Genomic DNA, 15,741 nt, shown 5'->3' with positions numbered 1-15,741 from the left:
GTTTTTTTGGTAGACATAACTCATCTATGTAAACGTAACCTATATATTTAATTTAAGAGCTACTCATTATGTTCGTATACCAGCTAGCTATACCATCAGTCATTAACGTATTAAAAATAATAAACAATGTGTTTATATATTATATGCATACGGCGTTAAGCTCAGGTTATAGATCATTTCTTGATATATGGTATTCATCAATGAATTAAAAATAATAAAGCATAGACATTTCATTCTAGTTTAATATATTGTTAATATATTGTCGAAAGACACGATGCTGTTTTCGTTTATCAATTTGAATTATTTTGAATACTGCGCGCAACGTTTCGTTTAAATAAAATGTTTTTTTTTTTTTTTATAAAATGACGTACCTATAACGTAATACCATAATATTATCGATTGACATACCTTATGTTGTCCGACCGCATGGGCGCCATCGAATATGAACAGATGATCGTTGCAGTCCAATTGCAAACGATCAAAATGTATCATAAACCTCTGCAGGATGGAATGTGTTTGAAACGTGGTCACGCAATCCAAGTTCCGTTCGTTTTGTGAGTCCAATACCGCGCCTTCGATCTTTCTGTACACTTGTTGGAGAAAATGAGTTTTGCATATAGTTTGCATTTCATCTGTAACAAGCATGTTATTCCAAATTATAAGTACAAGTGTTCATTTTGGAAAACTATAAAATAATAACGTTTTTAATAATACTGTTGAATGGATTTGACGACGTCTGTGATTCAGCATAAAATATTATAAGCAATACAATATTTCTATTCGTGTTGAGACGTACCTTATACATTCATATACGTAACCTCATACATTCACATCAATTATTCATAAAACCCTGACTCGGAAGTAAAAGGCAATATAATATGGGCTACACACAGAAATTTGAAACGAAATTAATAAATTTGGTAAGGTTGATATTGGTGATCAAATCATAAAGGTACCCCGTTGTGCCATGCAATTACAATATAATAATAATTTATGTTTATTTTAATATTAACAAGAAAACCTTTAACGAACATTTTCTCCCGAATAAGTAATTTGTCATAACAATTGGATTTTTGATTGCACGTGGACTTCAAATGGGAAACAAATACTATAACATGATATTCAGAAGTATAGTCAAATGTGAAAATACCAATTATTTTAAATACTCACATTATCAGCTACCTACTATAGTTTTAGAAAAGTGTGTTACTTAATATTGGTCTCAGTGGCGATGGCGGTTAGTCAATACAAAACCATAAAAAGGATGAAATTCACAGTACACAAAGTTATTAAGTAATGATTATTTAATTATATAATAATGTAATAGGTAGTTACATGATTTTATACTGAGGAAGTTAGGGGGTGAAGGTGTAGGTATGTATTATAATTTTTAAAATTAATAATGTGTACCTATAAATAGTTATTTGTAAAGAGACAACTAAAATAAAATAATAACAGTTATTACGGGTATGTGCACTGAACTTAATTATATTCATTTTTCAATATTTTTAAATTGTGTATGTATATTGTAAATATTTCCCTTAAATATTTTATGTGTTTAAAGTGCCAAACAGCAAAGTGAGTAAGTAAACAGCTGTAAACAAATAATATCTAATTGATACTCCATGCAAAAATATACCCAATATTACATGGTTATCTAAGGATCTATGATGTTTTTGATAGGATATAACGTAGGGATTTCCCGGACCCGTCAGAGAAAACAGTCTTCTACTAGATGTTTAAGGAAATCCTGTTTCTTAATGGTGTGGAGGATTGGATCAGACAGGCAACAGACAAACCGGGATGAGAACAAGGTATCCAAAGCGTCAACCGCCTGGTTATCGTAGAGGTAACAAATGCAAACAAATTCAAATAATCTTTGAGAAGATATGATGGCGGATGCTTTAGCTTGATTCTACGACAAAAATTGTATAGATATTTTCTCACTTGTAAAGCATGGATTTGAAATATAAACTAGAGTCACTATTGAAAGCTTATCCAGGTATTTACAGAGAGAAATTATGGAGTATTTATTTGATTAATGAATTATACTACTTGAATAAGAGTAATGCCAAAGTAGTTTATTCCGCATACGACGGATCTAAAATTAAGGACTATGGCATACTGGTCAGAGACGAACATTTTTGAAATTGTTGATAAACGAGTGTTGTAGTTCAAATTGAAGCATTTTGAACTTGTTTATAGAGTTGGCTGACAATTTTAATCAGATCTAGTTTGGAAGTTTAGAGCTAGTAGAACACTCTGGTGAAATAAACCTATATATACTATGTAGATAATGTAATTTCAGTTTCCATTCAATTTTTATTAATAACAAGTTATAGTTGCCATTTGTCTTATTTTCACCTGGAAACTATTTGTAAATATTTGTATTTTAAATTGAATATTGTTCAGGATATGAAAAAACAAAGATTTACTCGACTTTAATAATGATTTTGTGTATTTGTTTGAGAGGGGTTGTTTTATTAATTTATGTAGTTTGATGTTCAGAGTCACTGTCTTAGTTCCATAACGCAATTGTACAACTAATGCTAGTGATTATACATTTATTAATTGATTCGGTTAGTTGAATTAGTTAGAAATCAAAATTTTCAGAGATGTTTTTTTTTTTTAGAAAAATGTGTCATGCATACTATTGCAGTTGTTTGCCATGTGTTCCATATAACATATTCTTAACTGGAATTGTTTGACTGTTTATAATTGATGTTTAGCCCACAGCAGCTTTGATGAGTGGACATGTTTAAGATTCGACTACAGAAGGTTAACGTTTGTTCGGGTCCCCCGTTTTTTTCTAAGATAATTTATTTTTGATGTCATAAATATATTTATAGTTTTCTGGACATTACATTTTACATGGTTGGTTAATGGATTCGTTTAACCATATATTTAAAATAACAAACCATTTCGTCGGACTGAGTAGTCTACACATTTATATATCATATCAATTTAATATATTAAAAATAATGCTTTGGTCACTACTACTCATTAATAGGTAATTTAAGTTGTTTATTGTTTGATAAAAAAGTATACCTACAAAATCTGTTATTTAAAGTTCCTAAAGCAAACTATGATATATTTTATGGTGTCAATCTATTAGATACTCTTTTTTTTTTTAAGTTGAAAATTTGAGTTAAGATTTCTGGTTCTTTATTAGGTGTATTCTACCATAATTTCATCTGATTGAAATTACTTTAGTCTTACGTCTTTGCTTTCGAAAACTATAAATCCAGTTGTGCGAAGAGGGGGCTGCACAATGAAGCCGGGCGGCGAATTTACCTGTATGTGTGTGCACAGGCGGCAGCTACACGTAAACCAACGCGCTTNTGCACAATGAAGCCGGGCGGCGAATTTACCTGTATGTGTGTGCACAGGCGGCAGCTACACGTAAACCAACGCGCTTGTTGTCTTCGTATATGAAAAATATTCCTCGAAGCTATATCGGTGGGGAGGAGGATGAGAGAGTGGACTGTATTTAAGATAAATGATAATAATAATGATTTTAAGGATAGATATAAATGAACTTTAACAATTACGTTTTTTTTGGTATATGAAAAAGTACAGAATAATTTATTGGATGTTCTGCAAATATGATAATTTAATTCGTAACTTAACGACTAGGGTTAGTAGTAAATATAAATTGTTGTGCACGATCACAATCCGAACGGCAAATAAATCAAATAATGTAAATAATTAAATTAATACACAGTTCGCGCGATGCGAATAATAAAACAACAACAATATAAATTGTGTACGACCTGATAATGCGTTGATAACGCCGATGATACAGTAAAGTTGTGAGGGTGGTGTGATTGTCCCAGAACGGCGATCAGCTGACGAAGATGGAACCGGATCGCGACAGTACACCACACGTCGACTAGGGCAACGTCGGCCGGCAGGTCAACGAACCCATGAGCTTGCCGCGTAATTAAACGTCATGGTTGACGAATGTGTCGAAAACGGACGAAGCGTCGAAGCGGGTTCAAACAGCTCGTACGGCCGCGTAATATGACGGCTCGTCGTGTATGGACGTCGTTGTCGCGGCGTTTGTCGAACGGCGAACACCACGCGGGGACCACGGCGGATCGCACTGCGTACAACGACGGGCGGGCGAAAACAAAAACGGTAGTTTTGGCGCAGACGGCCACAAAGAAATGAACTTCGTGTGTGTGCAGAATGACACAACACGAAACGGACATTAGCACTGTCCGGGCGGTGATTTTGGCGCAAACGGCCGCAAAAGTATAAGACACAATATTCCGTGAGAACGAAAAAACCAAGATGGCTGGGCGACGCACAACGGAACGAGAGACGACGGACCGCAAAGTCGATAACATAAACACGCGCGACAACGGCGAGATAAGTGTCGTATGAAGCGCGTGTGCTCGGGGTGGGAGATAGGGCGATAACGACGAACGGTCGACCGAAGTCCGCGCGACGTGTGACGGATCCGTACCCAACACCAGTACTAATGAAAGATTAACACACGTATTCCTCAATCGGTTGTCATACACGTACTTTATAATATTATTATTCTGTGACTTGAATTGTAAAAGATGTACTTAAATAACATTTATTTCTAGATGATACGGTATGAAAACTTTGATCTTTATTAGTGATCAATGATCATAAATTACAATCTCAGATTTAGTTGTAAACGTTAGGCATAAATGTGTTAGAAATAAATATATATAAGATACACAAATTTACTATTTTATAAATGTATTAAAGAATACCTATTGTTACTCATACCTTATTACAATAGGACAAGGGTTTGTTATTATTTTAAACGTACATATTTCGATTATACGCTTATTGCTTAATATTTTAACGAATCGATTAAATAACAGCCGACTTATAATCAAAAGTGGCTTTGGTATTTTTTTCGCCTATAACACTTGCATGGTGTAGTAGGAATAAACTGTAGGAAAATGTACACAATACAATCATACCGAAATATGGAAGAATGTATGTGTTTGTGTGTTTTAATCATGTCTTTTTTTCAACGGCGATATTGGTCGTACAACTACGAAAAGCGGTATAAAAATAGTAATAATAATAATAATAATAATAATAATAATAATAAAAAAAGCAATTACACAAACCTTCGAGCGTTATACTTGCGTGAAATGAATTAGTGACCACGTGGAAAGAATAAGAGGAAAGGCGAATGCAAAAAAAAATAATAAAAACAAATTCGAATATCACGTCGTTTTTACCCGTAGTCGTAAATCCCAAATTCATTTACTCGCCACACTCCCGACGTCAAGTTAAATTACGAAAAGCACGAGTAATATATGTAATCCGCCTCCACCCCTGACACCATTACTAGGGTATTTATCGTTTTTATTATACACGTAATTTCTAGAGATCCGCTTTTGAGTCCATATACGCGAGCGCATGTGATCATTTAAACTCACGCATATATTCAGTGTTTTAGCGTTCCTTTTGAAAAGGAATTTGTTACATTCCTCATTCCCAAGAAATAAAAGGAACTAATTCTGACCCTTCGTCAGACTTTCGAGAAAAAACTCGAGGAAAGAACTCATTCGTTTCCAGATTACTCGACAAAAAACAAAAAACATCGATACTGGTACCTACGATACGATTGTGCCATTGGAATATTATGCAGGACTGTGAACAAATATAGAAATGCATAATATTATACTGTTTGCGGCATCTTTATATAGGTATACATTATTAATTTAAGTATGCTTTCGCCGATCAGAAATGAGTGAATATATTATTAAATTCACAGGTATAATCTGCTCATCTGAGGCGCCGTTTTAATATCGTAACTCAAGTATGCTATACATTTTTAATGAGAACCTAATTCGGTCGGATTGGATTTACGAACGCGTCGCAGGAAAGCAGATTTATATATATTATGTATACATAACATATATATAAAAAATGTATTTATAAATATATATATATAATATGTATACTTAATACAATATGTAAACATATCTCTCTATCTCTATCTTATATATAATATATTATATATAGATAGAGATAGAGAGACCATACGAAAACTGCATTTAAAGCTTTTTGAAAAAAAAAAAAACAAATTCACTTTCAACCAAGACGTGGTTTTTATGGAACACGCTAGAATAGATTACAGTCGTGTTGGAATGTTTATGTAACCGGATTTGTAAAATTATAACGATTTATTGGTAGTTATACTATTATACAATTTATATTGTAACATACTACGAAGATGTTTTTAAATTGTACTATATTTAATTTATATTTTAAAACATACATGCGGTATAATTTATTTAATATAATGGTCACATTCCATATGTCTAGTTTCTATAAGTATAAGGAATGTAATATACGATGCTATAATTCTAATACAAGTGTGTTGTGGTTTTGCTTTTTTTTGTATGCGACTTTAATTAATTCTCTGCTATGAAGCTAATTCCATTTTTATTGTTTGTTGAGATAATAGTGATATTGGTATTATTTTTTTTTTATATACATTAATTATTACTATATATTGACCCAAACCTGTAATAATATACGATCTTGTAGTTCATGGTTCATGATCACAATTCTAGTATGAATAAAAGATAAAGTAAAAGTATTAGGATTATTTTTTAGGTTTTTCGTTTTACTCATAGTGTTTTAATTAGAGGGATTTAAAAAAATAATAATTACCATAAAAAATAATAATAGGTATTGTAAGCTATGCAAATTATGTCTGGATAGCTCATAGTATTTATCTTTAATCCATTCAAATTGAATATAATTTACTATACATTTATACACGCATTACGTTGCATTAAAGTTAGTGAAATGTAACGAGTTACAGTATATTAATATTATATGATTTGAACATATTTCTTAAAAATTTTAATAACTAAGTGGTTTCATATTTATTTTTTAAAATAAGAAGTGCAAAATGTATCTTGGTAGGTAGTAAAAAAAACATGTAATTGTTAAATTAAGATATTAACCGCATCACTCAGATTCAAAAAATATCATGCCCATAATAATTTAAAATCTGTCAGAAGAATACTATAAATAAGACAGAATAAACTATTAAACATTACTCAGGTCGGAATAGTATTTATTTTAACTATATGGATAGGCTAGAACGTAGGATAGTATAAATCACAATTTACGATAGTAACCGTGGTAACCAAACATTTTTCTATGGTTATAATCACCATAACCAAGATGAGCATCACACGGAAATTAAAATAGTACCTACAGAAAACTAGGAAATAATTGGCAATTTTCTTCTGTAATGTGCGTTGAAGATTATTAGTATTCACAAAAGAAAATGTTCAGTTCTGGTGAAGTGCCTATGCCAATCTCGTTAAAATATTACTTTTAACTATTCATCATATTCAATATAGCGATGATCACATTCCGAAGAATAGTTTTGTCTGCGGTGCTCAGTGCAATAGTTTATTAATAGAACTTTGCACTATAGATTTAAAAAAAAAACTACTATAAAGACATAATGTATATGAATGGTGTATCTCACTGTTCATTTAAACCCGATTAAAAATTGCAATGAAGAATTCTTCAATTGTGTACTTATTGAACGAATAAAGTAATGAAGTATACGTACTAACAGGACGTATGGACTAATACGAAGAATTATAAAAAAATACAAAGTGCATCGACGAATCGGGTACAAAACGTACACGAATATTAGGCAAGAATATTTTTAAAAAACAACCAAGTAAATATCGCCATTGAAAAATAACAATAACAATGTAACTATTGATTGAATACTCGAAACAAACAAAAAGTATAAGACCTACAGTAAAGTTTTCAATACTATTGATAGGTATATATCAAGTGATTTATATTAAATAAGATTTAACGTAATATTATTTGATATTGATATGGTTTCACGGAAACGTTTTATAATGTATTAATTGTTTAATTTTTCATTATGATACTCAATGAACTGAAAGCTTTCGATTGTATATAGTATATCACGCAGCTATAATATTTGAATAGTTAAAATTTAAAAGCAGTTTTGGGTGTATAATATTCGCACACATCACGTTTTATTTGTACGCTCGTATTGTTTCGCAATAATAATACTGTGTACGCGAGAGAATTTAATGACGTCCAGGGGATGAATCTCATTTTTGAAAATGGTCCAACAATGATTCACCAGGTGCATTATTATGAATTTATTATTATTGAACGTCGATTCTTAACAGCCTTATTGTTAAGCACCTGCCTATATAAATAACAACAACGCCGATTAAAATATTATCTTTGTGCTCGTTTATTTAATGCATAAACGAATATCGGCTACAAAGCCTATTATGTGTGTATATAGTTATACATTATACATCCGGCGGGCACAAAGCATGCACGTTGATAATAATTCGTACTCGTTCCGTTTTTATTATTAAATCGATAGACGCGTCGTGCGAGTATTTTAGCCTGTAGGTTTATGTCATCACTTGGCTGATCAAATTCGAAAATGCACGTAATACGTATAATATACGTGCGACGCGTGTAGTGCGTCACGTAAGGGTTGGCTGTACATACCCGCAGTATCATACCGGTATAATACCAGTGATTGCTCAAATATATTTTAATGCCGACGTGCCACATAATACTGGCATGCCGAATAAAGAATATTAAAAAATATAATATATTATTATATACTATGAATATGTATTATGACTTTTGGAGTAGTCAAAGTTAAAAAAATATTAAATATTTAAGTTCGAGACTCAAAGGCAATTTTTTAAAAAAATTGAAAGCACGTGACAATTTCATTTGATTTTAATTTTAATTTAATGTTCACATTTGTGATATTGTTGGTAAACATTTGTATTTTACGCAATTATGGTATCATGAACTCTGGTTCATTAAGGTATGATCTGTATTTTAGTTTATTACATGAACTGTACGTCTTACCGATCACGGTCACGTCATCACGGTATTTTGATATGTTTTGGATTAATGGCATTTTAATACATACCGGTATACTGTCGCATATACCAGTACCGATTCTGACACCACAATACCAAAACCGAATTTCAATACCATCAACTTTAAGTAACATCGGTAGGTACCTTCGGTCCTACCAACACCCGAAGCCGCAACAAAAAAATATATTATACCATCCTGTTGCAGTCGTGGTGAAAACGAAAGCGCATTTCACCACATTTCGTTGGAGATATAAAAATATTGATTCTCATCGAACAGCGGGTGGGCTTATTTTCTCCACACCGAAAACCTCACGGGCCCGTGACCCTTTGCCCTCGTCTATATACATTTGACTATATATAAGTATAGGTGCCACCCGCCGCGGTGGTGGATTCTCTCGGAGTGGTTTTTCACAACATTGTGTAGTCGCGGTGTCAATGGCGGTGGTTTCGATAAAGGCAATGGTGTATTCGCGTGAGTGGTGTGTGTCCGGAACGAGGGTGAGCTGCTAATGCATTTCCGGATTAAATGTTCGAAAATAAATATTTTCTTTGGAACGCGCACGTATGATGTATGCATTGGCAACGATGAGCCCACGTGACAAGGGCGGAAGAGGGAGAGTGAAAAAAATCCAAAAGAGAAGAAACGAGCAAACGAATGGTGATGTAGTGTTTATAGTGATGATTTGGCCCCGGGGGACAACAACTTTAGAAAAGGTTACGCTCCTCCGTACGATTTTTCCCAAACGGTCTCGTGCTCTCGTATAATACAGGTATATTATTTATGTGGGTATAATATAATATAATAAATAAAGTCAGATTTGGCTTTCGAGTAGTATCCGTTTGAGTGCGCTCATCCCCTCCCCGCATCACAAACCGTGGGTTCTTTCGTCGCGAGATTTGCATGTCCCGAGTTCAGCTACGTCTTATTATATTTACGTAAAGTACCTAAAACGTCTCTCAGAGGAAAGGTGCGGCGTTGTAATGCCCCGCGGTAAGATATAAAATATTCATTTTCTCTCTATTTATAAACATTCGCCTGCCCAACCGACGACCCTCCGCGTTAATGTACTTAGCAATTCTAATTCACGAAATTATGACATATGTGTGGGAACGTGTGTACGTGTATGTGTGCGGTGTGTACTTACGTTCTATGATACCGAAATATTACATGCAGACCAATCATAGCCTATCCCATGCAATAATGACAAATGCTCAGACAACTATATTAGTGACTATAGTAAAATACAATACTTAACCAAATCATTGGAGTTGAAGTATTCACGGAATATTTGAGGCCATTGAGATATTATTCAGATCTGTACCGAGGATAATGACTCTTTAGCAATGTTGATGTAAAATAATAAATAAATTAAAAACGATTCAAGATGTTTGTTTTTAAATCTGTTCATGTTTTCTCTGCATTATTAACTGTGATAAGATTTGTGTGAAATCACAAAATTCAGTATAATTTCACTTAAATTGCAATAACTTTTTAATTGTTAACTTCAAATAATAGAGGGTTTTTGTAACGGACTCTTAAAAAGAGGTTGGAATAATGTTACAAAAATGTTTATGATTGATTGAAGTATGACGACATTGGAAATTAAAATATAGGTATAAATTATAAAGATTTACCTTAAAGGGATTTTTTTTATAATTCAAAAAATAATAATATCCATAGAAACTTGAACTCAAATTACCTCTCTTTAAAAACAACGAAACACATAAATATTTCCACTAATTTTAACCTATTCGCAGGTATTTGTAAGGATTTTGATTTTATAGTTTTTTTTTATAGATATCAATAAAAAATTCCGTTCCTGAGTTCAAAATATAATACAAGATTTCTCAGAACTCAAAAGTTATAATTTTTGCTTATAGAGATTTAAATGTATCAAAAATTAAATAAATGCACAATAATTGAGCATGTTTTTACTAAATTGGATAATAAATACAAAAAAATAATGATTTTAATTATTTTAAGGTAGGAAATTCGGTAGATTTTATTATTAGGAGCTCCGTAATAAGTGCATTATTATATTCGCTATACAAAGGGAAATTTAAAAATGTATTTAGATCTATTAAACCATTTAAATCATGAACCTATTTAGTCCATTCTATGGTACGTCGTTATTGAGTTGTAAGTTATTAGTGATAATAACAGCCATTAATAATAAATATTGAATAAAATAATATTATAATTACTATATTACAACATATGCAATTTTGTTTGGGAAAATATAGTTCTACCAATCGTTAGTATTAATATGAACTTAAAATAATATATCCTTAAAAATATAAGCTGATCGTTTCCACTTAGTATCGTTTTTTGAAATTGGAAATGATTCATCATTTAAATCAAATATAACAGATGACCTACTGAATGAGCATGAACAATTGAGCACAGCAGATTAATCGGGGTTTATGAATTGTTATTTTCTTTAAAAATGGTATTAAGTTGGTCAATTAACTGTGCAATGTACATATATTATTGTTTTTATACGCGAGTATGTAGGTATGAAGTAACCTTACTATTTTTTGAAAGTATTTTTCGGCAAAAACAAATTTCAATTTATGAATTAAAGCATGTTTGATGCCTATTGTTAATTTTTCTAATTTTTAAGAGAATATAAAGGAGAAAGGTTTTAGTTTTTTAGAGCACAATATTAGCATCATAAATGTTCTGTTTTTTTCAAACCTAGTTTGATCCTAGCAGCAGTATTTTTATGAAATAAATACCTACTCTTTCTAACATTTCTGTGTAAGAATGTCCTTATAATTTACTATAGTGCATATGAAATGATTAAACACATTAAACACGTGAAGCCATACAGTAAACTTTAATACAGACAAAATGTTATACAAAGTATGATATTATGTGAATTTACACATCAAAGCATTTTTGAAATGTATTAAAAAGAAGAAACTGTAGTTCGTAACTTCCGAAAAATAACAAAGTCGTAAGGCGTACTCAGAAATATATGACCTTTATTCGTAATTAATTTTGTAAACCAGTTATTACCAGTTTATTTTATCATTATTGAGTTTATGCCACCGTGAAATGATCACTTACAACAGTTTATTGAAATGTCTCGCCTGAAGTCACATCCGATACGATACAAAATGTATTTTTAGTCTACTGATAATAATATGACGTGTATCGGTACTAGAAAATTTACAGTTTATACCAAACGTTCTTTTTTATCGTTATTATTATTTTTATTTTATACATCTGCCTACCAGTTTCATTCAATTTATATTTTCTGACAAAAACCATGTCTTCGTGAACGTTTCATCCTTTTTTCAGATGCATTTTATTTATATTTATTTATTTGATTTCCATTGCACACGAAAAAAATGAGTATGAAAATCGTTGTACATCTACAAAAGAATATTATATTCGACAAACGTATTGCGAATCTCGTTATAAGCATATGTATTACGTATACACTACCGGTTTGTTCATATTTGTTACACTAATACTTCTGCAGTGTTCAATATATCGTAAGATACAATTCTACTTATACAGAGCAATATATCTAAAATAAAAAATTAATTTTAACTTGGATCACATTACATTGCGGAAAATTGTACGTATATGAATACCGTAATGCATGAGCACTATCAAAGTATTGTTCGGTTATTTTTTTTTTTTTTTAACAAATACATACCACAGAGCTACTATGGCGATTGGAACCCAAACAAATCGGTATTTTTAGCGTCTCCATTACAAGGGAAAATACTAACAACTTTATAACCATTGGTCATTTCTAAGCCCCAATGTCTACAAAGCACATCGCATTCAATAATATTGACACTTGCAAATCCATGTTTTCAATTTGCATGATCGCATGCATATTTAATGAAGTGAAGGTATACAACCAAGACTATAAACCCAAATTAAAAAAATTATTTATGTGACTGTGCCACTGTAGGTGTACACATTATACTTAGAGGGTTTAACAGACATTAAACAAATAATATTATGTATAATTTTTAACAGTCTCCAAAGCCACAAAACACGCACTGCGTTGTTTTCTTGCGGCGAGTAGCGTTTACCAGTATTATAAAAGGTAGTAAGGTACTGATGCACACATTTGTTAATTATTTCTATCTATCATAAGAATATAATAGTTTAAAACTAAACAATGTACAGTACCCAAATAGTGTTTTGAGATATATCACGATTCGTCTAATTTCCACATATTCTAATTACCTTCATAATACTACTGTAGTAGAAGAGTGTATAAATAATTAATCAAATAAAATGAATACAAAAAAAAAATATTAATGTTATAAATATAAATGTTTGGTCTTATTTTTTATCTTTTATGTTTCAAGGTTTATAAATTTAAAATAATTATATAACTGTTTCATATCAAACTCTTTGACATTTATCATTGTAAAAAAAAATAATGTCGAGCCACGAAGACGAATGTTGATAGAAACATTGATAATGTAGTCGGCTATATATATTTAATCTAACCACTATTAATGTACTAAAATTGTATTTGTTTTCATATCATATTATGGAATTGAGAGTTATGTATCACATTAATGATACGTCAAATTTTAAATTGTTACGTAAAGCTGTATTGTTCTAATACAATATTAAGTGCACAATGTAATGTGATATATTATCGTTTTTAAAAAGTTATAAGTTTTCAAAATGTATTGTATTTGTTATTGAATATTCATTGGAGCGAATGTCTTAAAATAAACTTTATCATACAATTCACGAGGGCCGATATTGCACAGTTCTCTTCATAACTTATTGACAGGCACGTAGAATAAAAGGGTTGAGCGAAACCGACGTTAACCAAAATCCCGAAAAGCAAACATAACAAATCGTTACGGAATAACTTTCATTACCTACACATTTCAGATTTTTTTATGGTTTACAATGGATAATTCTAACCTTTATTGTGACATAAATGTCAAATAAATATATAATTTTTTCTTTTCAGTCTATAGAAATATTAATGTTTTTAACTGTGTACTATTGTAATAAAAAATTCACACAATAAAACAGGTTTGAATAAAGGTAAGTACATTTATTCCATGATTTATGAAATGAACGGTGCATTTTTTACGCTTAAAAAGTTTATAAGTTATTTGAAATTATAAGTTTTGCGTGTTAATATAAAAAAGTAAAAACTTTAATTTTTTTATTCACTTATAAAATAAAATAAATGTTTAGAGTACATTTATAATTTTATTTTAGCACTTTAATATAAGCATATTGTTGAATTTAAAATAATACTATGAACTATTAAAATAGTATAATATAATATTAAGGATCTTTTAAAGAACAGTTGTATCTAACCATTGGGTTACTAACCATAATTAGCTTAATCATTTTCAATATCCATATAGTATCTAGGTATACTTATATAAGCAATCTAATCGATCAAAAAGATACATTTTTGAGAGCTTTTAGAGCATTTTTTTAATTTGATAAAATACGAATAAGACAATAATAAGTATAATTATTATTTGCAAACCTAATTATTGAGAGTCGAAAAAAGTCGATGAATTGTAATAAATGTTTTTATCTTTTGCACAATATGTCGTCAAAATACTTGTTGTGTGGTATTACAAATACTTAAATATTATAGCATGTAAAAACGCCATCAGGTATGGCAAATAATAATAATATTTTTTTCTGGAAGTATCGAGATTTGCATCGGCTGGATCTAAAATAATGTTTGTTATAGTCAAAAAAAAATAGCAAAATTTTTCTCATTACATTGTAATTTATTAACAAAATGGTGTCCTTAAAACATATTATTAATTTTTTTCGTTAGATTGTTGTGTTGTTTCCACTGTTGTATTCGTTATTTCTCGTATACTCTATAAGTTACCATCCAGTATGGGGTAAATATACAAATACCTGTGCGTAATAGTAATATAATCGTACAATAATATTATAGGTACAAATTACAGTTTTATTTAAATAATATATTTCATTTAACTCTTAGAGAATGTAATTCTAACAACCTTACCAATATAGCAGAACAGTTCGATAGAAATTATAACAGTATACTAGTATTTATAACATAAAGAAAACAAGAATCTAAACTTTGAGGATTTTAATATTAGGGTTAAACATATTATTGTACGAATGTACTATTTTAACATTATATATTATATTATTACGTAGGTATAAAGTTTTCAGCTCAAAGACGAAAATTATTTTATGACAATCTAACTTACAAAATAATGAACTTAACCCTGGAGTAAACGTAAAATAATAAAGTAGGTATACAAAAATTAAAAATTCTGACTAATGGTCATTATCATCAATAAAACTATTTAAAATTGTTTTTTTTTTTTTTTATTTCAATAAATCAATAACGTCATTAGACTTGATTAGACTTTATGAGACTGTGACAATCGCGGAGTTCTGCAGTTCGACGAATCAGAACTCAGTCGAATTTGGGAAAATATTTTATCCTAACAATGAGTTAACACGGAATGGACGGTTCGGGTACATTTGGCACATTCATGTTTAAACGCCTAGAACATGCTGACCACGACTGACTATAACTGACGTATCTCATTTGGCCATTTATACCTTTCAATTAAAAGTAATATAGCTGTGGAGATCGTTGTATACGTGTCGTGTTGTGGTTTAATTGAAGCTACGTGCACATACTGCACACAGGTATAATATAGTATATTTTGAATTCGGGTGAGACCGACCAGTCCGGTGGGAATATCTATGCAATTGGTGTTAAAAGCACGACGGGTGTATTTTAGCTGTGGTCTAATTATAGCAGTACTATACGTGTCTTGCGAAAATGGA

General features: G+C 30.9%; 1 protein-coding gene across 1 annotated transcript in view; it reads right to left on the bottom strand.

Annotated features, from left to right (window-relative positions):
- Positions 1-330: 330 nt before the first annotated feature.
- LOC111039149 overlaps positions 331-15,741 on the bottom strand; it is a 32,243-nt gene continuing 16,832 nt past the window's right edge. The window contains exon 2 of the mRNA XM_022322482.1: positions 331-632. Coding sequence (XP_022178174.1) covers positions 331-632 — 302 coding nt within the window. The remainder of the gene's footprint in view (positions 633-15,741) is intronic.

Source organism: Myzus persicae, unplaced genomic scaffold (genome assembly GCF_001856785.1).
Source record: "Myzus persicae strain clone G006 unplaced genomic scaffold, MPER_G0061.0, whole genome shotgun sequence".
Classification (NCBI taxonomy): domain Eukaryota; kingdom Metazoa; phylum Arthropoda; class Insecta; order Hemiptera; family Aphididae; genus Myzus; species Myzus persicae.
The sequence above is the reverse complement of the archived record's forward strand: the minus strand, read 5'-3'. Positions and strand labels throughout refer to the sequence as shown.